Genomic DNA, 26,053 nt, shown 5'->3' with positions numbered 1-26,053 from the left:
CATTCACATGCAGATCACCAATTCACTCAATGCACTCATGATTATCTTCTCATCCTTATTTGTTATTGCTTCAAAGATATATATAAAACAAAAATGTACCTTTATTTAACTAGGCAAGTCAGTTAAGAACACATTCTTATTTTCAATGACGGCCTAGGAACAGTGGGTTAACTGCCTTGTTCCCTACTTATCCCCTACTCCCCTACCACTGCTCTGATTAGTCTATGTGAGTGGGACTTCATAAGTGCCATTTGAAAACCACCAATCATTTTTTGTTTCACTACATATAATTTCATGGTCATACTCCATACCATGTCAATATATAGGCAGGCCTTATCAAAGACCTATGCAAGGAGAGGTGTGAAAGGAGAGATGTGTTTGTTTACCTTCTGTTTACTTTCTGGCCTCTCTATAGGCTGTGGAAGACAGAGGAACGGAGGGAGAGGGAGATTGGGGAGCAAGGGAGTGAGGGAGGCGTGTCTCGTGGACGTGCTCCAGGGATTATCTATTTAAAGTTCAGGCGCTCCATGCGCTCCACAAACCTTTCTATGTTGCCATCCAGTGCACGGACCAACCGCGCATTTGGAACAGAACGCTCGCTCCGCACAGAGTCTTGTGCAGTTCGCGACAGCTGGCCTTTGAACTGACATCAGATAGTCCACCAAGCAAAGTTGCAAATGGTGAATTCACCATTGAATTGGAACCAGTAGTCCGATACGATTGTACAGGTAGCCTACTTGAAAATTGCGCATTGTTCTTCAAGATCTGCAAAGTTGCAGCTACATCAGGTAGGTTATTGTGCTTCTCTTTACGTTAAAAAGTGCATTTTTCCAGACGTTCCTACTTTTATCATAAGCAACAATGTAAATCAACAAGAACAGTGTTATTACAGTGTTATTTATTTCACTTTAGTGCACTGTTGAGGAGACGTTCAATGAATTTACAGCAGAATATACAACGCATAGTTAAAGACCAAAAACCAAATGTTGTTGAAAACGAATTTGCATCTGAGAGAGAGGTAGCTGAGCTGCGGGCTGTGGGGCTGTAGTCGGTGTGTCTGGGTGGAAGCGTCCCATGAGAGCCGCAATAACAAGTCTGTGCGTTTGTCTGAATATAGTCTGTCTAATTGCGGCAAGCATAACCCTTACTCAAGCTTCGGCATAGACTTACCAGTGCACATAGTTGTTCAGTGTTTTTGTATTCATAAAGCTCTCAGAGGAGAATCATCTAAAAATACTGACCGAAGATAAGAACTCCTTCTCTGAGATGATTCATGAATACATGGAGTCTGCATGGATATCAGAAAATGCAATCTTAGTTAAAACGGACCCTTTCTACTCAACTCCCAGATGACTCCGAACAATGTATTTCATGTGCGACAAGTTATTGAGATAGAGAATGATTTATGAATGAATAGACTTCCTGTCAGTAGTCTACTGTCAGCACTGTTTCTTTCACGGTGAAGTAAACACACCTACGTTCATTATTTACATCCACACGCTCTCCTCTAGGCTTTCAGACAAACACATTCTGGTACTGCCAGACCTGGGTTCAAATCATGTTTGAAGTATCTCAATCAACCAATCAAATGTATTTATAAAGCCCTTCTTACATCAGCTGATGTCACAAAGTGCTGTACAGAAACCCAGCCTAAAACCCCAAACAGCAAGCATCTCATTAATTCCACAAACATTTTGAAGTAACTATTCAGATATGTTTTATTTAAAAAATACAAGTAGTTAAATATTGGAATGTATTTGGAAATACAATTGGAAAGTATTGGCATGTATTTGAAAATACTCAAATACACAGAATAAAATACATTTGATTAAAATGCACAGATTAAAATAGCATTTGAAATAATTATTTGAAAATACTTTCAAATAGGCTATTTATAGGAAATCATTTTAAAATACTTTCAAATACTTCCAACAGAAGCAGCTGACTGAAAATAAGTATTTAAATAACACATAATCACATGCACATGGTTACTGCTCAGTGCTCAGCAATCCAGTTGGGCATCTAGTTTTCCATCATGAGAGAGCAAGGTGGGGGGAGAGAAGGTGGGGGGGGGTGTAGTGGGACAAAGAGAGAGGTGGGGGGAGAGAGATAGGTGATGGGGGAGAGAGAGAGGGTGGAGAAACTGAGAGGTGGGGGGAGAGAGATAGGTGGTGGGGAGAGAGAAGGGGTGGGAGAGAGAGAGGTGGTGGGAGAGAGAGAAGTGGGGGAAGAGAGAGAGGTGGGGGAAGAGAAAGAGATGGGGGAGGAAATTGGTGGGGAGAGAGAGGTGGTGGGGAGAGAGAGAGGTGGGGGAGAGAGAGAGAGATGGGGGGAAATTGGTGGGGAGAGAGAGGTGGGGGAAGAGAGAGAGGTGGGGGGAGAGAGAGGTGGGGGGAGAGAGAGAGATGGGGGGGAAATTGGTGGGGAGAGAGAGGTGATGCACTGTTTAATTGAAAGCTTGGATTAGCCCGTCTGGTTCTGTTGTTCTGTCACTTTATTCAATGTCACATGCACGCGCATGGAGGCCCCCTCTCTATGGCATGCAAATAACGGGGCCCCTCTTCAAGGGTAAATTGCCATTGGCCTCCTGTTATTCAACATTGTGAAATGGCCAGAGGGACATTTTATTTAAAAAAAAAGATCTGATACAACTACAAGACGAGTTGTATTTTGAGTGAGATTGAGAAATGTAATTAGATTTGAAGAGTTGTTATTATTTCTTTCTAATTTCCATTGCTGTTTTGGAGATGGACAAGGGTTCTAATGTGAGTGGACAGACTGGGCACCAATAGGCCTATATGTGCGTCATAGTCCATGGCAGGAAGGGACTGTACTTGGGCTGGGGCCTGCTTCTTTCAGGGGCATTACAGACCCAGGCTCACTGCCACACATTCTAAGAATACGTCCCAAATAGCACCCTCTTCCCTACGTAGTGCACTACTTTTGACCAGAGCCACATGGGCCCTGGTCAAAAGTAGTGCACTGTGTAGGGAATATGGTGCCATTTTGGATGGGCCTTAGTCTCCCATGGGGCTGAATACTTGGAATGGAGGTAGGAAAGGTTGGAAAACAGATAATCAGATTTCTGTAGAGTTTGCTCACATACTCCTGGACCTTCCTGGTTCTGTTGCATGCTGCTAACCATCAAACAAAACATTCCAGGCAGGAACACACATGAATAACCTGTTTTAAAAATGGTTTTGTTGTATACAGTTCAGTTGTATGTAATCTGTCATATGTACAATATACATCATTAACTGTGGATGTGTTGAGAGTAAACTGTGGATAATCACATTGAACACACACACACACACACACACACACACACACACACACACACACACACACTATGAAGAATCAGTGCCCGATAAGACAAACCTATGTGTATTTGATTAACATTGAGAAATCACTCAGTAGCAGCCTGAACAAGTCACTGACCAGGCAGTGTGTGAGTAAAACCATGGTTCAGGGCTGCATGTCCCTCACGTCAACACAGTACTCTTCCTTGCCCTGGCCTGGCAGGATCCTGCACTTAGAGGGAACATACACAGGAAAAAGGACCAAAAGCTAGCTCCAGCTTCCCCCTCTCTCTGTGGTTTAGGTGGCCACTGTTCTCCTTTCTCCCCTGCTCTCTCTCATCCTCTCTCACTCCCCTATCTCTCTCTCCCCCTCTCTCTTTCTCCATTTCTACCTTTCTCTCTCCCCATCTCCCTCTCTCCCTCCCCCACTGGACTGGGCTGGTTGTTTTCTGTTCTAGGCTCTGTGATTGCTGTTCTCTGCCAGAGACTTGCTGTACTACAGACAGTAATGACCAGGGCCCCAAATTCCTCACCACTGACCAGGCCATCTAGTCTCTGTGTGTGTGTGTGTGTGTGTGTGTGTGTGTGTGTGCGTGTGTGTGTGTGTGTGTGTGTGTGTGTGGATGTGTGTGTGTGTGTGTGTGTGTGTGTGTGTGTGTGTGTGTGTGTGTGTGTGTGTGTGTGTGTGTGTGTGTGTGTGTGTGTGTGTGTGCATGTGTGTGCGTGTGTGCATGCATTTGTGACCCAGAGAGAGGAAAAAAGTGTGTTTGAGTGGTTTATTAATACACAAAGAATGTATTATCGCTGTGTGACTTTGGCTACACTGCAGGATTGTTATCTTTCCTGCCCAGCCTGCTCTCTTTCCCCCACTCTCCAATGTACACTACTACCCATACAATAACAAGCAAGGTTATGTTCTGTAGTCAGAGCCTCACCAATTACAATGGTGCCCTAAACACCCATAGGAATTCCTAAGTGACTAAATTGATCAGTGACTGTCGATATGAAGAGCTGAGATTTAGGTGGGCATCGTCCAACTTCCTAAAGTTAGTGCTTGGCCAAGCAACGTGTGACTTAGTATAATGGATTCACTGTGTCTGTCTATGAGATAGGATTGCAGAGCCACACCTGAGAGAGAGAGATAGATGAAAGAGAGAGGGGGAGTTGGGGAAAGGTAGAGGGTGAGAGAAAGAGAATAGAGAGAGTTGTTTTAAGAAAGCTATTTTCACACATTGTGACTGATTAACAGAGTGGAATGGGTGTCACACTGAAATGAGTCCTCCTTTGGCCTGACCCCTATGTGTCAAAGGGGCTAACAGAGTGTGTGAGAGAGGTGTCACATCTTTATGAAATGACCTCATTCCTGTGAGTGCAGAGAAAGCTGTAACAGCCAGGAAAACACACACACACACACACACACACACACACACACACACACACACACACACACACACACACACACACACACTCCCTAACCAACAATAAGTGATAACCAGGTCAGAGGGTTTTAGCTACAGATTGCACGTCTGCACAGTACGGTGACAGGCTTCTGTGTGGGCAAGGGTATGCTGTCAGCAGCCCCGCCACCCTCTCTTGATGTTACCACAGATCAGAGTTAAATGGAGCTCTGTGATGATGGAAGACCTTGTGAGAGGTTTTATAATAGAAAGTAATTTGATTGTTTCCACAGAGAGTCACTACATTTCTCTGTTCTATTCGAGGGGCTCCTAACAGTAGGTCAATGGAACACAGGGTAAATAGCAGGATAAAGGTGTCAGTCAAACAGGGTATTTATTTTGAGATCTACTGAATGAATAGACAGCTATACACACGACACTCTGCTGAAAGGTTTTTACCAGACAGCTCTTCAGTCTCAGTTGAGTACCACCACTCTCTTCTATTGCTTTAACATTGTAATCAATTGCATATTTGTTCATTGCTGTGGACAGAGGGACCCCCCGTTTATCTTATCTCCAAGGGCCACACAGGTAGAGTACTGACAAGACCTGAGGTTAGAATTTAATAGGTGAACCATTGACCTAACAAACATTAATCTAATCAGACACACACACACACACACACACACACACACACACACACACACACACACACACACACACACACACACACACACACACACACACACACACACACACACACACACACACACACACACACACAGAGAGACACAGAGACACAGAGACACAGAGAGAGAGAGATCAAAGAGCAGAGCTGTAGGCCAGAGCAGATCAAAGTAGGGTGTGTGTGTGTGTGTGTGTGTTTGACTTCAATGAGAGGTATAGTAGGGTGGGTAGTGTACGCCAAGCCAAGATAGTCTGTCTATACATGCTAACCCTAAATATACATTAAATCTAAATACATTCAGAGTTATTGACAGACAGACTGCCAGGAGCATAGACTCAACACATCCAAGGCATAGTCAATCTACTGTATTCAGTGGGCCTGCACACATCAATTAATGTTTGCATTTACTATGTAAATATCATTTATTGCATGAACTCCTTTCAGCGTCACTATAACTGCCTGGCTAAATGACGAGAGGATGAGATCCATGGAGTTAAAGTTCTCTGACTTTCACATAGTATGCATCTTAATGCCAATTATACATGACTTGGGTAACAGACTTGATATGACATGAGCATTACATCTCTCTATGCACATATAATCTCTCTAAGCACCTACGATGCTATATGGTATGATGGGCCAGGCATGTCTTATCCTGTCTGAGTTGTATGTGTCATGTGACCTCTGTGTAACTCAAGCCAAGGCTTTTAATCAGCTGCTCTATCCGTCTCCCATGGCCCATTGATTGGATTATGTGTGTGAATGCTCGCCTGCGTCTACTGACAAGCGACACAACAGAGATTAGCTAAGCCTCATCAGTCATCATCGTGTCATGTCATTGAACACTTTGTCCCCTCATAGACTGGACCGAATCCATTATTAATTCCACTGGGCGTAGTGGACTGGACGGGACTAATTCCATTATGGTTCGACCCTGTGAGTGATGATGAGGTAAAGACCCATCAGACTCATCATCTCAGTAACATCTGGTTGATAGAGGTTCATTCAGAGTCGGTGGCCACATACGCTTTGTGGGAGTTAATGTGGGTTTGTTTTGTTGGGTAGTTGTTGTGTTAACTGTTATCAAGGCCAGGTTAAACAGTTGGTAAGTCTCTCGTGACGGCCTTAACAATCGACTAGCTGATTTGGCTCTTGTGATGAGGTTTTAATCAATTAGCTATGAATTTGCGGTTGTGGTTTAATATGTTGTGGTTTGATATGATATGCAGAAGTCATTCCAATCCACACAAACGTCCAGGGCTTGGCATTTGAGACAAATAATGTGTAAAAGCTATGGAACTACACGTCAAGAAAACAGAAACAGATAAACACACAAAAATCTACAGGAGAAGACTGTTTTCAATTGTTTCTCCCCTCACTCCTCCATTCATATATTTCTCTCTCTCTCTCTTTCTCTCTCTCTCTCTCTCCTCAGTGGTCCTCAGCTCCAGACATGGGTGTGAAGGTGCTCCAGTGCTTCCCCTGGTACAGACGCTGTAAAGAGCGATGCAAGGCTAAACAGTGCCCCCCACCTGCAGGTGAGAGAACTACAGGCTGCCAATTACATTACATAGTAGCGCATTACATATTAGAGTTGTACATGACATTAGGTAGTTAGTTACATGTTATATCATAATCACTGTCAGCCGTTGTTACATAGTGAAAAGGCAGACAGTGCCCCCTACCTGCAGGTGAGAGAACTACAACCTTCCACATATAGTACTTTCAGTATTATATACATTAGCATTCTCAATACGTCAGAACTCCCCAGCCCTTACATAGTTAATTACATACAGTAAGTATCATTATGTCAGAACTCCCCAGCCATTACATAGTTAATTACACACAGTATCATTATGTCAGAACTCCCCAGCCATTACATAGTTAATTACACACAGTATCATTATGTCAGAACTCCCCAGCCATTACATAGTTAATTACACACAGTATCATTATGTCAGAACTCCCCAGCCATTACATAGTTCATTACACACAGTATCATTATGTCAGAACTCCCCAGGGCTGTCTGTGCAGTAATAATATGCTGCACACATAATCTATGATTATCAACAACACACATATTTGGAAGACATGTTGAAACAAGTGCTATGATATAACCAGGTATGTCAGAGTTAGCTACAGTGAAGGTCTTGCTCCGGGCTCTGCTTATGTAAGTCAATAATGAGTTTTATGTCACTCTGTTCTTCTTTTCCTGTCCACTTCCCAGTATTATAACTGTCCGTCAATCATTTAGTCCTTCGTTATTCGTTCCTTCCAGCTACACCTTTATTAGATTTACATAATTCGAATGTCAACGAAGTTGATATCATGTCACGTTTAAGTTACGAAAAGACACGAGGGATGACGCATACCATTATGTATGTTAAATAGCATGATCAAATCATCCCTCACTATGTAGACACGCAGAGACATGGCAACAACAACAACATCATGAAGAAAGATGCTAAAACGTTGAGTGCTACTGGTTCAATAACTCCTCTCTGCCTCCATTCCTCCGTCCTTCCTCCCTTCATCGCTCCAGTCCCCAGTGAGGAGATGAAGCCCCGCCTGTCGTCCACAGTGTCGTGTGGTAGCGAGGGCGAGAGCAGCAGCAGTCTGAGTGGCTCCCAGATCTACTTCTCCACCAAGGCTCGCCTCTCCTTCAGACACCAGATGGACAGCAACTTCAACGCAGTGGATGCCACCTGCTGAATAGATCAGCCCCGACGTGCCGAGTAGTCTTCAATAGGCATCAAACGGAAGAAAAAGGACTGAAATAGGGAGGGAATACCTGGGCTTGTTCGATAAGAAGCGCTTCCGTTGTGAAACATTTTTGCTACGGTGTACCCTAATGAATACGACCCTGGCTTACAGTGCTGGGAATGACACTTTAGTTTCTACTGAGGCATCCCTCCTGTAATCATCACCATTGCCCAAAAATGAACTCTCGCCCCTCCACTATGATATCCATTATTATAGCTCAACAGAACATAGAATGTAAAGGACTGGGACTTGATCTACTCAGTGGTACCTATGTACTCGACGTTTGTTCTCAACTCCCCCTTCAGAAGTGACTGTAAAGGATGGATATATCACAGTAGATTGAGTTCTTCACTAGAGAAATGCAGAATGCACTGCTGGTGTGGCTAGTAGAGATGGCAAAATGTTTACTACATCATTACCAACCAAGTGCATCATTTTCCTTTTCTTTTTTTTTGGGGGGGGGGGGGGGGGGGGCAGGTAAAAGACCACAACTGCAAATTCAAGTCTTTAAAATACTAGCTGTTGAATACAACAAGACAATTTGGCACTCCCAACTTTAAATACAGGCTTTTTTGTTCTTATCCTGACACTATCCTAACTTGCTGAGAAAAACATGGTAACTAGATTTTGATTGGTTTGGCTGATGAAGATACTAATGAGTTTGTGCCTTTTTACTTACTTTTTGAACATTTCCTCAATTAAATTCAGTTTGGTGCTGGCTGTCTTCTTCTAGTTCCCTTTTCCACTGGCTGCTTGGAATGCATCTACACTTTATTCATATCTAGACATGTTAACCGGCAGCTCCTCCAGCTTACGTGCAGCTCTTTACTTCTGATGGCATCTTATGGGGAGCATCAGTGAATGGAGGAGAAAGTCAACAGATTGTTCTGGAAGACATTTCAACAGTGTTTTGGTGCTTTAGTTGGGTTCTACAACCCACCCTCTCTAAACATTGAAATATTTTCCCTGCTTCACCTACTAGTTTAGGGATAATAAATACTCATCATATATTTTTGTACAAATTGTGAAAATGATTGTACGAGAACGTAGTAGCATACATCTGGGGCTACGGTGGTACGTTTGGAATGATGAGAAAAATGTGATTCCTAATTACTGTGAAGAAAATATTGATACATTTCCAATGTCAATGTTTTTCTTTTAATCAAAGTAAATGTCAATCAATCAAGATTCCCAAACTAGCCAGTCCTCACTTTGTATACTGTAGTGCTGTTGTCATGGAAATGGACAAAATGTACTAACAAAGTAATACAAAAAAAGGATATACTGAAATGTTTTTGGTGGATTCATTGTGCAGTATGTCTGATCCGCATCATAGAGATTCATAAATAGTCCTTCAACCATATTTATTACAAAATGTTGTAATTGGTACAAAAAAATACATAAAAAACAGAAGGCAGTCCATCAGACACTTACTGATCATTGATCAGTGTTTTTCCCTCGGCGTCTAAGTTCATAACGTGACATAACATGACATAACATGTTTATAACAGGACAAGTAATTGACAACGATGACCCCATGGAAGGCGTTTAGGACCACTCTCTACATGTTCTTGGGTTTGGAGATGACTCCGTCTGGGTAACGTTTCTTGAAGCGAGCCACGACATCAGGGTCCAAGAGGTGAATGCCATCTAACTGATTACCAAGAGTTACCCTGAGAGCGAGAGAGCGAGAGAGAGCGAGAGAGAGAAAGAGAAAAAAAGAAGGCTTAGAAAAAGAAAGAATACTCACATACCTCATTTACAAATTCAATGAATACACACCATACACACATACACGTACCAGTTGGGTTGGACATTGTGAGGTCTGCCAAAGAGCTCAATCTTCCTGGTACCAGGTGAGAGTCTCTCAATCATTCCATAAATCTCATCTGGCTTGTGGCTGGTGGAACGCACCTGGAGAGAGAGAGAGAGAGAGGGGGTGGGGAGAGAAAGAGGTAGAGACAAAAGACAAGAATGAGAGAGGACAGGAGAGGGAGAGAGAACAGACAGGGTTGAGTTAAAACATTCTAGGCTCTCATAGGATTGGAACATCAAATAGATGAATTGTGTTTGACCCCTGACCTCTGCCACGATGACATCACAGTCCAGCCCTCTGTTGAATCCCTGGGGCTGCCCCTTCACGCCCACCTGAGAAGCACATACACATCAATACAACTGTACACACACAACTATACCACAATAACAGTAAATATACACAACTGACCGCACTACACTGCCCAGAGCCCACAGAGTCAGATAAGAGGTATGAAGGCACACAACATATCACAACACATTACATCACACTCACCAAGCAGTGCTCCTTCCCATGATTGAGCCAGTGACCAGTCCTCCCGGTACGGATGATTCTCTGTAACTGGTTGGTCTTCACCCAAATGATCTCATCAACACGCTCATAGCTACGAGGAAAAAAAGCATGAGTAAGACCAACGGTCAGATTACGACAGTTGACTGACTTACTTATTGGTCCCAAAGGTTGATGAATAAAAACTTACCCCCAAAGACTCAGACATTCTCTACCCAACTCCATAGCCCTAAAAGAAATAGATAGGCATGAAGACTGAACAGCCTATTGAAAAAAGTGAAAGATGTCAATCAAAGCAACAATCAACGTAAACAAAAATCAAGAGTTTATGGCTTGTTATCATATAATTAACCTCTGTCAGACCCTGCATGTCCATTAGCATGCACTGTTCTTCTGGCAGCTGATTGGTCGAGTAGAAACACACTATTCCACTCATATCTGATTGGTGGAGGTACCTGCCAGTCACCCAGAGGAAGAGGAAGCCGTCGTCCTGGAGGACGGGGATGTGGAGCTTCCTCATCTCGTCGTCCGTTAGAGTCCCGTAGGGCAGCTCCATGTGGATGTCCCAGGGAGGGTCGGCCATCACAACAGAGAACTTCCCCAGAATCGACACGTCCAGGACCCGGATGTCACAACAGATCCACTGTGATGGGGGACAAAACTGGATCAGACTGGATTGAACCACAGCGTCAGTCTGACCACTTCGGGAGGTAACTGACATAACCTATGTAGACAGATTAATTTACCTAATTTCTCCCTTTGGGGAATTACACCATTAGAGACATGTACCAAAATAAAAGCCTAGTCTCCCTCCTCCTCCTTCCTTTTCCCTTCATGCCCCTCTCCCTCCATTCCTCCTCACCTGAGAGGGGAATAGTTTCCCCACGTTGCTGTCTTCCTCCCCCTGGTGTAGTCCCACCTCCATGCCCCCAGCCTGGGTCCCCATCAGGCCCCCCTCTGCCTCTGGAGGGGCGTCGATCTCATAGTGCACGTATTTACAGGTGTCCATGTGGAAACAGGTGTTGAGGAAGGAGCAGTCTCCAAGACTCTCGTCTGTGTGCTTGTTGATGATGCGTCTGAGAGAGGGGAGAGACGACAGGGCTCAGCCAATACAGCAGGACCAGATAAGATGCTTCAGCCAATTAAAATAGACTGTAAGTGATTAGATGGAGACATACAGCCAATCACAAGGCTGCGGGCCAGACGGATTACCAGGACGTGTACTCCGGGCATGTGCTGACCAACTGGCAGGTGTCTTCACTGACATTTTCAACATGTCCCTGATTGAGTCTGTAATACCAACATGTTTCAAGCAGACCAACATAGTCCCTGTGCCCAAGAACACAAAGGCAACCTGCCTAAATGACTACAGACCCGTAGCACTCACATCCGTAGCCATGAAGTGCTTTGAAAGGCTGGTAATGGCTCACATCAACACCATTATCCCAGAAACCCTAGACCCACCCCAATTTGCATACCGCCCAAACAGATCCACAAATGATGTAATCTCTATTGCACTCCACACTGCCCTTTCCCACCTGCACAAAAGGAACATCTACGTGAGAATGCTATTAATTGACTACAACTCAGCGTTTAACACCATAGTGCCCCCAAAGCTCATCACTAAGCTAAGAATCCTGGGACTAAACACCTCCCTCTGCATCTGGATGCTGGACTTCCTGACGGGCCGCCCTCAGGTGATGAGGGTATTAGCAACACATCTGCCACGCTGATCCTCAGGGGTGCGTGCTCAGTCCCCTCCTGTACTCCCTGTTCACCCACGACTGCATGGCCAGGCACGACTCCAACACCATCATTCAATTTGCAGATGACACAACAGTAGTAGGCCTGTTCACCGACGGCGACTAGACAGCCTTTAGGGAGGTCAGAGACCTGGCTGGGTAGTGCCAGAATAACAACCTATCCCTCAACCTAACCAAGAATAAGGAGATGATTGTGGACTACAGGAAAAGGAGGACCGACCACCAAGACAGTCGTGAAGAGGGAACGACAAAGCCTATTCCCCATCATGAGACTGAAAAGATTTGCCATGGGTCCTCAGATCCTCAAAAGATTCTACAGCTGCAACATCGAGAGCATGGTTGCATCACTGCCTGGTACGGCAACTGCTCAGTACGGCCTAGTACATCACCGGGGCTAAGCTGCCTGCCATCCAGGACTTCTACACCAGAGGAATGCCCTAAAAATTGTCAAAGACCCCAGCCATAGACTGTTCTCTCTACTACTGCATGGCAAGAAATTGTTTTTATTTCTTTACTTATAGATTGTTCACCTAATACCTTTTTTTTTTTACTTAAAAATTACACTGTTGGTTAGGGCCTATAAGTAAGCATTTCACTGTAAGGTCTACACCGGTTGTCACCACAAGTGACAAACTTTGATTTGATAAGGGATGTGATCAGCACAACAACAAAATCAGGAAAAAGACCATTTGGGGCTGGGTTAAATTAAATGATGCAAAAAGTAATCAGAGAGAGAGACACTGCATCACAGTGCTAGAGGAGTCACCACAGACCCGGGTTTGTTCCCGGGCTGTGTCACAACCGGCTGTGATCGGGAGTCCCATAGGGCGGCGCACAATTGGCCCAGCTAACACAGTCTGTGTTAGGGAAGGGTTTGGCCGGATGGGCTTTACACATCTCATCGCGCACTAGGGATTACTTGAGGCGGCCCGGACACCAGCAGGCTGAACTCGGTGGTCAGTTGAACAGTGTTTCCTCCGACACATTAGTGTGTCTGGCTTCCGGGTTAATCGGGCAGGTGTTAAGTGCGGTTTGGCTGGTCATGTTTCAGATGATTCATGACTCGACCTTCACCTCCCGAGCCCGTTGGAGAATTGCAGCGATGAGACAAGATTGAAATTGGGAAGAAAAAGGGGGTAAAAAATGGTTGTGTGTGGCAGTAGTACTGACCGGAAGTGCAGCTTGGTGCAGGGCTGGGGTGTGAACCCAGACCGCGTACACTCCTCTTTGGTCCCATGGTCACAGAACTCCTGGACCTGAGCACGACCGCGTGAGCGGAACTTCTCAACGATGGACTGCTCTTTAGCTGTGCTGGTGTTCAGAAGCTCCAGGATTTCTCTGCTCATCTATCTCACACACACACACACACACACACACACACACACACACACACACACACACACACACACACACACACACACACACACACACACACACACACACACACACACACAATTTGATTTCACCATTGACTGTGTGGTTGAAAAATGGATTGAACATTGGGCAGTATAATAAGGTTTTTATTGATATGGTTCAAACTAACCCCAAGGGTACCCCCATCTCTTTCCCCTCCCTCTACCAAGGTGTGAATGTACCTTCTTGCTCTGCTGCTCCTTGGTGGACTGCTGGTTCAGGAGGCTCTCTATCTCCATGTCCAGGTGAGACGTCTGCCCCTTACTGGTCCTGCCCTGTTTATCTGCCCCGCCCCTTCCTCCTCCAGCCTTCCAATCAGAGGGCCCGGTCAGCTGGGAGGAGGAAGCAGGTGCCAGGGAGATGGAGGAAGTGGGCGGAGGGGAGGGCGGGCTCTGGAGAGCAGGGGAGGAACCTGGCGGACGTTTATGGTGGGCTTGGTCCTCTGCTTTCCTCTTCCTCTGGCCTAAGGCCCCGCCCCCAATCATGGCCCAGAGTTTTGTGTGGTCCACGGAGATGACGAGTGTTGAGGAAGAAGAGGAGGGGGAGGTGGCCACGGATGGCTGCCGGACTTCGATGAGCTCCTGGGCAGAGAACTTGAGCAGCAGACTCTGGATGCAGCCATGGGTGACAGGCACTTCAGACTGTGGAGGAGAAAATAGAAGTGCAATGAGAGAGGAAGGTGAGGAAAGAGAAAGGATAGGAAAAGGAATGTAATACAGTTATGGGAACAGTGGCTTATGAGTGACAAAGTGATTATTAATATCCATAGTCTTCATAAAATTTGCAATAGTGGTCAGCACACACACATATACTATCCAGACCTGGGTTCAAATACTGTTTTAGGCATTTCAATTACTTTTCAAAACAAGTATTTAGATAACCTTTATTTGAAAAAACAAGTAGTTGAATATTGGAATGTAGCCTATTTGAAAATACTCAAATACATGCATTTAACCCATGTTTTTGAAAATAGGATTTTAACTACCTAGATAAATACTTTCAAATACTATTTATTATTATTATTATTTTTACAAATAAACATTAACATATTCAAATAAAAGTAGTTGTTTTGAGCTGTGTATTTGAAAATACACAGACAAAGGTATTTAAATAGCTAATATTAGATCTTGGTCACAGGATACACACTCACAGTACTGAGCTCATCAGTAATGGTCAAGGAGTCAGTGGGCAGTGAGAGGCTCAGGTCCGAAAGATAACCCAGGAGTCTCTTCTCTAGTTCAGGGTCCGGGGGACGTTCAGCCTCCTCCTGTGGGGGACTCTGGAGGGCTGGTCCTGGACTCTCACTCCGCGCTGCAGCCCCTTCAGTACTGCTGCCTCCCACCTCTGCGATAAAAGAAACCCACCAGTTGTAAATCCCATTAGCAGTAACAGTGTTTATGCAGATTAAGAACGTTAATTACTAGTTAACGTCATTCGTTAGTATCTGGACCATATAGCTAAGTGTCCACAGACAATGCACAAGCATTGACATTTGCTAAACTTGTTCAACTTTAACCATCAGCATAGAATCAAATACATATGTGTGTTGAAATCCCTATTGTCTAATCTTATTTTCCCCATCCCGCCTCTCTCTAGCTAGCTAACGCGTTAGCATAAAGACACACCTGCAGCGAGTTGCGTGGGGTCTTTCCGTCGCCTCTGCAGTCTCTCTCGCAGCGAGTCCAGCTGCTTCTTGTGTGCCTGGATGTTGCTCCATGTATCCGACATTTAGAGTAGGAGCTACCGCGAAAGTGAATCGAAAACGGGGCATGCAAGATCACTTAGTTTAGCGGGATAATGTGGACACCGCTCGCACTGTGTCGGACTAGCAACAACAACGAATGACTGGTTCCCCCTTGTTGTTGGAGGAAACCACCAAGACAGACACATCCAAAATCTAACAGCTTAACAGCTAACTTTTCTATTGCAAGTAGAATTGTTCACCTCTCAGAACTCGTTCAAATAAATGTTTTACATAATGTTAGGTCGTGACAACTTTAAAGCAATCGATATGTTAAAATGAGCACAAGACGGATGTTTTTTGAAAACGGACACATTTCCGGTATAAAATGGATACTTCCTGTTCAGTCTGTTCCAACAACAATACGACATTTGTTGTTAGTTCATTAGCTAGCAATATGCGGTAAAGAAAAAAATACAACAAACTTGAGTTTATTACTTTAAGTAAATTAGAATGGTTTAGCAAATAATAGTTTAATATTATCCAGCTAAGTTACAGTATACCCCCCAGGCCAGCCGGTGTCGTGTTGTCAATGTACTCTTCTCGAATTCTTCTAACAACCACTGGAAAAGATGGCGGAAGTGGAGAAGGATGGTGATCCTGCGACTGACAAAGATGATTTACAAATTTTAAAAGTATTGCAAATTATTATATTATCACTGCATGGAATATATTGCCATAATTAACCTCGCAATTGTGATGTACGTCGTATTTAAATAGTTACATCCCACATTTCCTTTGTTGCTAGCTAGCTCTCCAGACTCGTTACTATAACAACTGATACCAACTCATATTAATCGACCAAAATTCTGTGGTTGATTGTACTATCTTCTAACCGAGTTGGTTGTCGCTAAATCTGACGAGCCATCAGCTGATAGACAGTTAACTAACCGACAAACGTTAGCTTGGCTTAATTTACAGTGTCTCTCAGTCTTGGCTAGCCAGCTAAATTGGCGCCTGAGACGTCTAGCCATATGCAGCGATATCTTGCTGTGTCATCATCCCTCAATGCCGGTGAGCATGCATGCACTTATGCAAGGAAACCAACAGTATCAAGTGTATTTGCTGCATAGCAACACATTTCAAAATTACATTCTTGTAACCTGATCTGGCTCATCATGATTGCATGCCACGCACCTAGCTAATGTCCTTAACAGGTATCAATAACAATTGATCTCTTTCTGGATCAGGAACTAGTGGATGAGTTGTATCATTTTCGGGATCATTACTTTGAGACTCACTGTGTGGAGGATGCAAAGAGGAAATCGAGTGATGTGGCACGGGAGATGGAGAAGACACTAAAGAAGCTGGAGGAGAAAGGAGGTGAGAACAGAACAGAAAAGAAAGGCGTGTTCTAATTTGGTAACCACACATGTAAAAAATAATATACTGAGATTTTGCATGATCGCTTTGTATCCATTTGGCATTTAATGTGTAGCTACAAATCTTTTACCACTATATTCAGTGCTCACAAAGCTTGCCTGACTAGAGAGTGATATTTTTATGCATTATTTAATCATCAAATACTTACATAACTAAGACTGACGTGTCCCTCCATCTCTTCCAATCCAGAGTCATATAAGCAGAGTTGTCGTCCACCAGCCTGCTTTCTCATGCTGTAGCAATTGAGCCTGGGGATGAGGTTACATAAGCACAGTGCTGACTGAGCTTAGCATCCGTTTGGGGGGGTTACATCTTTAAACACACAGAAAAAGTCAGTTGACTAAAGCAGTGGTTCCCAAACTGTAGGGGCGCTCCCGGGCACATTTTCAAATTGGGTAGTGCATCATCCATTTTTATCTTGTCATGTCAGTCATTGCATACCCTACAGTGCTATTTATAACTTGTCAGAAATGTCCAGATCAACTAGCTCATGTCAGATAATGTTTTTCAGCTAGGTTTTTTAGCCAATAGATTTTGTTGGAATCTTCAAATCACTCAAATATCACATGAATACACATTAGACATGACAAAATGCATGTCAAGCTTTAAAACTGCAACATTTCTCTACGCCAACAAGAGGGATGTGAACAGTGCTTGTGCCCATAGAAGTAGACGTGGGGCGCGGGAATGTCCTCCAATGCCGGAAGGGGGGCCTGAGTGAAACAGTTTGGGAACCACTAGACTAGAGAATCGTCTCTCTGTCGTCCCTTCGTCTCCTCCAGAGTCGTATAAGCACAGTGCTGAGTTCCTGCTGCTGCGGGGTCGCTCCCTGGGGGTGTCTCCGGAGTATAGCACCACCGCTGGGGAGTGCCTGTCCCGGGCCGTGAAGCTGGAGCCTGGACTAGTGGAGGGCTGGAACACACTGGGGGAGCAGTACTGGAAGAAAGGAGACCTGACCACCGCTAAGACCTGCTTCACTGGAGCCCTGCAGCAGGTTAGCAATAAGATAACACAGTAATCATGTGTTTTATTTGCATAGCTGAGCTTTTAAATCACAGACAGCATGAGTCACAATGCTCTTCAGGTTAACTGGAGAGTGGTGTCGGTGCCGTGGTACTGTTGTTGTGTTGAGATCAAGGTATGCAGTAGAACCTTACTGATCAAGAACAGAATGCATGTAAAGTGTTCATAATGGGTTATAGGCCTGCATAAACAACAGCTGTTTATCACAACCTTTCAAGCCATAACTCTATCTCCCATTGTGTGCACCTTCCTTTCTCTTTCTACATTTATTTTTGTTTACCCTGGTCTGTTTTATTCTCTATTGCTATCATGGAAATTGAACTACCCCCAAACCAATATCAAATTATTATTATTTTTAATGAGTTGGGCTGTCTCTGGCACACATGGTTGCTGGGGTCAACAGCTGTACCCGCTAGACCAAACAGGCGATAATATCCTAATATTATCGCAATCACGTCTCTTTTCTCCCTCCGTCCCAGAGTAAGAACAAAGTATCTCTGCGTAGTCTGTCCATGGTGCTGAGGCAGCTGCCAGGAGGGGGCGGTGATGAGCAGGGGAAGAGGGTGCTGGAGAGCGTGGCCATGGCCAGGCAGGCTGTACAGCTGGACGTCACCGACGGCACCTCCTGGTGTGAGTATGATGGATAATATCATAACAGATTCATATTTTACAGTGGTTAGGAGTCCAGAGAATTAAAGTGTGGGGGACACGGCCGGGGATAGTGGGGGTGGAGCATGCGTACAGTTATATATGTTGTGTAAATAGGTTGTAATTCAGGATCTCTAAAGAGAGGATAAAAGAACGTACATGTTGGTATGAGAAAACGTCCTCTAGTACTGAATATGAGTGGATAGTGGATGATGTATTGGTGTATGTTGACAGACATCCTGGGGAACGCCTACATCTCCCTGTTCTTCACCTGCAGACAGAATCCACAAATGTCTCAGCAGGCTCTGAGTGCCTATGCACAGGCTGTGAGTACACACACAAACCAAGTTGTATTTACAAAGCCTGACAGGATAGTATGAGTGGGTCAATTAGAATGTTGTGCAATAATCATTGTTAAGCACTATATAATTCCTTCCCTCATCTGTTCTCTCTCTCAGGAGAAAGTGGACCGAACAGCAACCTCCAACCCCGATCTGCACTTCAATAGAGCCACGGTAAAACATTATCGTTGGCATATTCTGATATGATTCTTGTAATATACGTGTGGTACTTACTTCAATAATTCCATTACACAGAAAAAATGCATATAAAAGTAAACTGAAGCTAATGATCCATGCCTGTGTCTAACCCCTCCAGCTGTTTCAGTATGAGGAGATGTTTGGGTCTGCCCTGGACGGGTACAGTCGCGCTGCGGCCCTGGACCCTGCGTGGGAGGAGCCTCCAGAGAGGGAGAGGCAGCTGCTGGAATACCTGGAGAAACTCACAACACTCACAGAGAACAAGGTAGAAACAGTAGAACCCCCCCCCCCCACATACATTTACACACATTCATATAGATAAACTGGACAGGGCACATTACTCTCCAATCTACATCTATCAGCAGTTCATGTTATCTGTATAGGATATAAACTTTATAAAATATACAAACACATTTCTTGTCAACTCCAGCACTAATGCAAATGTGTATCAGATATAATTATAAATCACCAGTAGGTGGCAGCAGAGTCCTATGGTTTTCCACTGATAACAGTGTACTACTCTTTTACTGTCACCCCTTCAGGGGAAGGTGAAGGCCCGGCGCCTGCGAACGATGGTCTCCAACCTCAGCCCGTTGGCCTTGGGGCCATGCTCCTCCCCTCAGTTCCGCTCCCCCGCAGGCCGCGTTGGGAGCCTGGAGCCCCGGACCCTGTCTTCCCTGACACACGGCCACAACGCTGGGGTGGCTGCCCTGGGAAAGGTTGTGTTCAGCCTGGCCTCAGAGGGACGCATGGCCTTGTGAGTTCCACTTCCTCTAGTGTTAGACTGTAATATTGAGTCTGCTGTGTACTTTTTGTGTGTGGATCAATGTGTGTAAGATGTACAGTTGAAGTCACACCTTAGCCAATTACATTTAAACTCAGTTTTTCACAATTCCTGACATTTAATCCTAGTAAAAATTCCCTGTCTTAGGTCAGTTAGGATCACCACTTTATTTTAAGAATGTGAAATGTCAGAATAATGGTGGAGAGAATTATTTCTTTCATCACATTCCCAGTGGGTCAGAAGTTTACATACACTCAATTAGTATTTGGTAGCATTGCCTTTAAATTGTTTAATTTGGGTCAAACGTTTCAGGGAGCATTCCACAAGCTTCCCACAATAAGTTGGATGAATTTTGGCCCATTCCTCCTGACAGAGCTGGTGTAACTGAGTCAGGTTTGTAGGCCTCCTTGCTCACACACGCTTTTTCTGTTCTGTCCACACATGTTCTATAGGATTGAGGTCAGGGCTTTGTGATGGCCACTCCAATACCTCGACTTTGTTGTCCTTAAGCCATTTTCCCACAACTTTGGAAGTATGCTTAGGGTCATTGTCCATTTGGAAGACCCATTTGCGACCAAGCTTTAACTTCCTGACTGATGTCTTGATGTTGCTTCAATATATCCACTTAATTTTCTTGCCTCGTGATTCCATCTATTTTGTGAAGTGCACCAGTTCCTCCTACAGCAAAGCACCCCCACAACATGATGCTGCCACCCCTGTGCTTCACAGTTAGGATGGTGTTTTTTGGCTTACAAGCCTCCCCCTTTTTCCTCCAAACATAATGTGGTCATTATGGCCAAACAGTTCTATTTTTGTTTCATCAGACCAGAGGACATTTCTCCAAAAAGTACGGTCTTTGTCCCCATGTGCAGTTGCAAACCATAGTCTGGCTTTTTTATGGCGGTTTTGGGGCAGTGGCTTCTTCCTTGTTGAGCGGCCTTTCAGGTTATGTCGATATAGGACTCATTTTACTATGGATATAAGTCCTTGCTGTTCTGGGATTGATTTGCACTTTTCGCACCAAAGTACGTTCATCTCTAGTAGACAGAACGGGTCTCCTTCCTAAGCAGTATTTTATTTATTTCACCTTTATTTAACCAGGTAGGCTAGTTGAGAACAAGTTCTCATTTACAACTGCGACCTGGCCAAGATAAAGCAAAGCAGTGTGACACGAACAACAACACATGGAATAAACAAACATACAGTCAATTACACAATAGAAAAAAAGTCTATATACAGTGTGTGCAAATGAGGAGATAAGGGAGGTAAGGCAATAAATAGGCCATAGTGGAGAAATAATTACAATTTAGCAATTAAACACTGGAGTGGTAGATGTGCAGAAGATGAATGTGCAAGTAGAGATACTGGGGTGCAGAGGAGCAAAAACATAAATAACGGTATGGGGATGAGGTAGTTGGATGGGCTATTTACAGATGGGCTATGCACAGGTGCAGTGATCTGTGAGCTGCTCTGACAGCTTGTGCTTAAAGTTAGTGAGGGAGATATGAGTCTCCAGCTTCAGTGATTTTTGCAATTCGTTCCAGTCATTGGTAGCAGAGAACTGGAAGGAAAGGCGGCCAAAGGAGGAATTGGCTTTGGGGGTGACCAGTGAAATATACCTGCTGGAGCGTGTGTTATGGGTGGGGGTGACCAGTGAGCTGAGATAAGGCAGGGCTTTACCTAGCAAAGACGTATAGATGACCTGGAGCCAGTGGGGTGGGCGACAAATATGAAGCAAGGGCCAGCCAACGAGAGCGTACAGGTCACAGTGGTGGGTAGTATATGGGGCTTTTGTGACAAAACGGGTGGCACTATGATAGACTGCATCCAATTTGCTGAGTAGAGTGTTGGAGGCTATTTTGTAAATGACATCACCAAAGTCAAGGATTAGTAGGGTAGTCAGTTTTACGAGGATATGTTTGGCAGCATGAGTGAAGGATGCTTTGTTTGCGAAATACGAAGCTGATTCTAGATTTAATTTTGTATTGGAGATTCTTAATGTGAGTCTGGAAGGAGAGTTTACAGTCTAACGAGACACCTAGGTATTTGTAGATGTCCACATATTCTAAGTCAGAACCGTCCAGAGTAGTGATGCTGGACGGGTGTGCAGGTGCTGGTAGCGATTGGTTGAAGAGCATGCATTTAGTTTTACTTGCATTTAAGAGCAGTTGGAGGCCACGGAAGGAGTGTTGTATGGCATTGAAGCTCGTCTGGAGGTTAGTTAACACAGTGTCCAAAGAAGGGCCAGAAGTATACAGAATGGTGACGTCTGCGTAGAGGTGGATCAGAGAATCACCAGCAGCAAGAGTGACATCATTGATGTATACAGAGAAGTGTCTGGCCTGAGAATTGAACCCTGTGGCACCCCCATAGAGACTGCCAGAGGTCCGGACAACAGGCCCCCTGATTTGACACACTGAACTCTATCTGCAAAGTAGTTGGTGAACCAGGCGAGTCAGTCATTTGAGAAACCAAGGCTGTTGAGTCTGCCGATAAGAATGTGGTGATTGACAAGAGTCGAAAGCCGGTATGACAGCTGCATGGTCCCATGATGTTTATTTGCGTACTATTGTTTGTACAGATGAACGTGGTACCTTCAGGCATTTGGAAATTGCTCCCAAGGATGAGCCTGACTTGTGGAGGTAAAAAAAAATCTGAGGTCTTGGCTGATTTCTTTTGACTTTTCCATGATGTCATGCAAAGAGGCACTGAGTTTGAAGGCAGGCCTTGAAATATATCCACAGGTACACCTCCAATTGACTCAAATGATGTAAATTAGCCTATCAGAAGCTTCTAAAGCCATGACATAATTTTCTGGAATTTTCCAAGCTGTTTAAAGGCAAAGTCAACTTAGTGTATGTATACTTCTGACCCGCTGGAATTGTAATACAGTAAATTATAAGTGAAATAATCTGTCTGTAAACAATTGTTGGAAAATTTACTTGTGTCATGCACAAAGTATATTTCCTAACTGACTTGCCAAAACTATAGTTTGTTAACAAGACATTTGTGGAGTGGTTGAAAAACGAATTTGAATGACTCCAACCTAAGTGTATGTAAACTTCTGACTTCAACTGTACCTTTTTCTGCATGTTTGGGATGATGGAAGTAAGTTTCTGTCTACATGCCCCTTTGTTTGAAGGTGTATGAACTGAAGGGCTATATTGCTGTATGTTTTGCCTTGCTGGGGTACATTTGCTATGGTGGATAGACAGTGATATGATACTGTGTCTCTCTCTGTCTCCCAGTACGTTCGGCATGGTGGACAGTGAGGAAACATGCTGCGTGGTCATGGTCTATAACACAGCAGACAACTGGGGAGTTCTGATTGGAGACTCTGTGGTCATCCCGGAGCCACAGGTCAAACGCCACAGTGTAGCACACAACGACCAGGTTAGTGTGTCTTTCTCTACAGCTTACATGGATCTTTACACACTTTTTACTTACAATGATTGTGATGTAATTGTATCTACTTTAGCTGAATGCACTGATTTTAGGTGTCTCTGAATCTGAGTGTCCTCCTCATAACTCGAGTGAGATAAAAATAAAAATAAAGTTTTTTAAATGGCATACAATGAGCTCTACTGTGATTTTGGCAGTGCATGGCCTGACGGTCTAAGTCTCAGGCCCTGGGAAGGAACATTTTAAAGGCCCATCTCCTGGCTTCGGAGGGAAAATTTGGAAGTTTAAGCTAATATCCTGTAATTCTACATATTTTGCCATGAGGCAAAGAGAAAACTTTGCCGTTTTAAAGCTTAAATGACAGTGTATTTCTGTTTGAATGTATTTGATTGATCAGTACAAGAAGTACTGAGTTGAAAAATGTATAATTGCGGGAGTACTGTAGATACCAATATCCCTGTGAGCTTTCCAAGCCCGTGTTGGCCAGGGTTAAGAACGAAAATTGGAGATGAATAATATTGCATCATCTAAACTTATACCAAGGATCCCTTGGCCAAAATGTTTAAACTGTTGTACATTGCCAAAGACAGACTCCCTCTGTTAGACTTAATTATCAAAACTGACATCACTTGAACTCCACCAAGGCTACTATAGATCTAGGGGGTCTCTTCATTTCTGATTTTCCAATCTATTATCTCTCCTCTCTCCTGGCCCTGCTGTAGACGTTTGACTTCCGCAGTATACGAGTGGACTCCCCTCTGCTCCTCATCGTCAACGGCAAGAGACAGAACGTCCAGGCTCAGACTGCAGCCTCAGTCAGCTACAAACCCCAGAGCGAATGAGTGAAGGGGGGGGGGGGGGGGGGGGGGGGGCAGACAGACAGGGAGCTAGGAAGGAGCGTGAAGAGCCTGTGTGCCTGTTTTTGATTATTTATTTTTTTATCTTAGTTTTGTAAATAGTAGATCCTTGTTTGTTAAATAGTCTTTAGGAATACACTGTTTGTACATATTTATAAATATTTTTGTTTGTATTTTGTTAAAGTGGGAGGGAGGCTGGGGGATTTTGTAAATTACCGACTACTAATATGATCATTAATTGTGGTGAAGATGGTGTCCGACATGGGTTCAAGACATTAAAACAAACATGTCTCCAATGTGGACATGATTTAAACGTTTGCTTTATCATTAGCTTATGTAGTTCATCATCTTTCACCATGATGTTAGTCAAACCTTCCATAGTGAAAAATAACACTGTCATGCTGTATTTTATTGAAAAATAAGTGCAAACATTAAGTTGTAAATCAAAGTAACTTCTGGTAACAAAAAATGCAACCATTAAACTACAATATCAAACTGTTTTATTGGATGCTGATTGGCCGTCACAGACACACCTATGCCTGCTAACATGATCACCTAATCTCCATAAGAATATAATGTTTATGTTGCTTTCCGAATCATCTCTTGTATTTATATCAACCCCCACACAATTTCTCCTTACTTCCAGCCTACTATTTAGATTGGTACAGCGGGGGGTAATGTAAGCCTCGTTGTCTGCCTATCCGACCTCGGAAACAATGTTTCACTTTTGGATCTCTGTAGCTAGCTAGTACCATACATAGTGAACGGTGCCCAGACGGGGCAACCTTTTCTGAGCCAGTCGAATTCACGCATCAACGTCATTATTTTTTATTTTATTTAACCCTTTTTTTAAAAAACTGGACATACTGTATCATATCCAAGTAAATGCCAAACGAAGGAAAATGCAGCTATTGTACTGTCATTCCCGGTTCAATGTTTGACGTGACTGAGTTAGTTAAAGTTGGCTAGCTCGCTAGCAAGTGACAACAACGTCATCTAGCCTGCATAGCAACCATTTTGTTTAGACATTAAGACCAGTCCTTTTGCATAACAACTTTGCAAAAATAATTACGTTTAAACGACTGGTTTGCGTCTGTCGCAATATGACCAAGATAACAACTACATCTGGAATATATCTCTTCTGCTGGAATAATTAAATTGTATGAATTGATTTACACCGTTTACATGTGACTGTATTCATGATACAGCACTGCTTCTTGTGCCTTATTGCTTAACTGCAGACGGGTACCAAACCAGCATTGTCTCAGTAGTAGAATAAGAATGAGTCTATTCTATTAATTCTAATCCTGGAATTTGAAGTCTCAGTAATTTTTGAGTAAGGCCCTGTCTCTGGCAGGAGGTCTTGGCTCCAGGGAGAAGAGGCGCATGTCTCCCTCGGGTTCATGCCCAATAATGGAGGACTCCTCAGGGGGAAGGGCTTTCTGATCACCCCTGGGGAACAGGTGGGAGGTGGTAAACAAGCTATTTTTTGTAAAGTTGATTTTCCCTTTTCATAGACAGTACACTAATTATACCCTGTTCTCAAATTGCTTTCTCTGTCTTGTACTCTTTGTATTGTGTACCCACTCTTCTCTATACATCCTCCACTATGTCTTCATTACAAATCCTAACTTGAGATCTGCTTGCACAAGTTCATTGAACTCTTGTAACAGTGCATGAATTCATGTGAAATCCTGAGTATTATTACATACTGGTTTCTAGTTATGTTTCAGGCCCATAGTATATCACTAGATCTCCCTCTTGATTTTTCCTCCCTCTCTCTCTCTAACCTGTGTTTAACTCTGTGGGTCCTGGCTGTCATGGTGTCTCTGTCCCCCACCACCATGTTGCGTAGCCTCAGCGAGTCATTGAGCACCTGTAGCTTCTGGTACGGCCTGTTCCTCTTCATCAGACGCTCTGACACCTCACTGTTCCTCTTCCTCTTGTACTCCTCCATCACCTGGAAAAGACAAGGGAACTGGGATACCAGGGAGGTGGAGGGAGGAGACTGTGTGAATCAGGCCTTCGTG

General features: G+C 44.0%; 2 protein-coding genes and 1 long non-coding RNA gene across 4 annotated transcripts; 2 read left to right on the top strand and 1 right to left on the bottom strand.

Annotated features, from left to right (window-relative positions):
- Positions 1–391: 391 nt before the first annotated feature.
- LOC149980829 (uncharacterized) lies at positions 392–9,437 on the top strand. The gene is made up of 3 exons (XR_016483504.1): positions 392–788; positions 6,820–6,922; positions 7,927–9,437. It is a non-coding gene; the product is annotated as an uncharacterized LOC149980829 (long non-coding RNA).
- A 59-nt stretch (positions 9,438–9,496) lies between these two features.
- Positions 9,497–15,993, bottom strand: mettl3 (methyltransferase like 3). The gene is made up of 11 exons (XM_036987487.2): positions 15,272–15,993; positions 14,797–14,990; positions 13,829–14,287; positions 13,404–13,579; positions 11,333–11,546; positions 10,926–11,113; positions 10,661–10,699; positions 10,456–10,564; positions 10,230–10,295; positions 9,949–10,061; positions 9,497–9,820 (listed from the first exon to the last, which is right to left on the bottom strand). The coding sequence occupies exons 1-11, from the start codon at positions 15,372–15,374 to the stop codon at positions 9,709–9,711; spliced, it is 1,773 nt and encodes a 590-aa protein (XP_036843382.1). The 5' UTR covers positions 15,375–15,993; the 3' UTR covers positions 9,497–9,708.
- On the top strand, positions 15,718–24,522 carry LOC110531645 (tetratricopeptide repeat protein 5). 2 transcript variants are annotated; one of them, XM_021614958.3, is made up of 10 exons: positions 15,718–16,022; positions 16,578–16,710; positions 17,553–17,764; positions 18,273–18,423; positions 18,676–18,767; positions 18,900–18,956; positions 19,099–19,245; positions 19,523–19,737; positions 23,013–23,157; positions 23,889–24,522. In XM_021614958.3, the coding sequence occupies exons 1-10, from the start codon at positions 15,960–15,962 to the stop codon at positions 24,006–24,008; spliced, it is 1,335 nt and encodes a 444-aa protein (XP_021470633.2). In that variant the 5' UTR covers positions 15,718–15,959; the 3' UTR covers positions 24,009–24,522. The 2 variants fall into 2 exon arrangements, with proteins under 2 accessions (XP_021470633.2, XP_036843384.1); XM_036987489.2 differs by lacking the exon at positions 15,718–16,022 and adding an exon at positions 16,269–16,401.
- The last annotated feature ends 1,531 nt before the right edge of the window (positions 24,523–26,053 follow it).

Source organism: Oncorhynchus mykiss, chromosome 9 (assembly GCF_057628025.1).
Source record: "Oncorhynchus mykiss isolate SJ-2025 chromosome 9, ASM5762802v1, whole genome shotgun sequence".
Lineage (NCBI taxonomy): Eukaryota > Metazoa > Chordata > Actinopteri > Salmoniformes > Salmonidae > Oncorhynchus > Oncorhynchus mykiss.
Note: the sequence above shows the minus strand (reverse complement) of the source record. Positions and strands in the feature narration are given on the sequence as shown.

What these genes read in the sequence shown, in the direction of transcription:
- mettl3 (XM_036987487.2), bottom strand. Translation starts at nt 15,374, where the DNA reads ATGTCGGATACATGGAGCAACATCCAGGCACACAAGAAGCAGCTGGAC. An exon ending in TTACTGATGAGCTCAGTACT is followed by an intron (nt 14,288 to 14,796) that starts GTGAGTGTGTAT and finishes TCTCCTCCACAG; the next exon opens with TCTGAAGTGCCTGTCACCCA. An exon ending in AGGAGCAGCAGAGCAAGAAG is followed by an intron (nt 13,580 to 13,828) that starts GTACATTCACAC and finishes TGTGTGAGATAG; the next exon opens with ATGAGCAGAGAAATCCTGGA.
- LOC110531645 (XM_021614958.3), top strand. Translation starts at nt 15,960, where the DNA reads ATGGCGGAAGTGGAGAAGGATGGTGATCCTGCGACTGACAAAGATGAT. An exon ending in TGCACTTCAATAGAGCCACG is followed by an intron (nt 18,957 to 19,098) that starts GTAAAACATTAT and finishes TAACCCCTCCAG; the next exon opens with CTGTTTCAGTATGAGGAGAT. An exon ending in CAACACTCACAGAGAACAAG is followed by an intron (nt 19,246 to 19,522) that starts GTAGAAACAGTA and finishes TCACCCCTTCAG; the next exon opens with GGGAAGGTGAAGGCCCGGCG.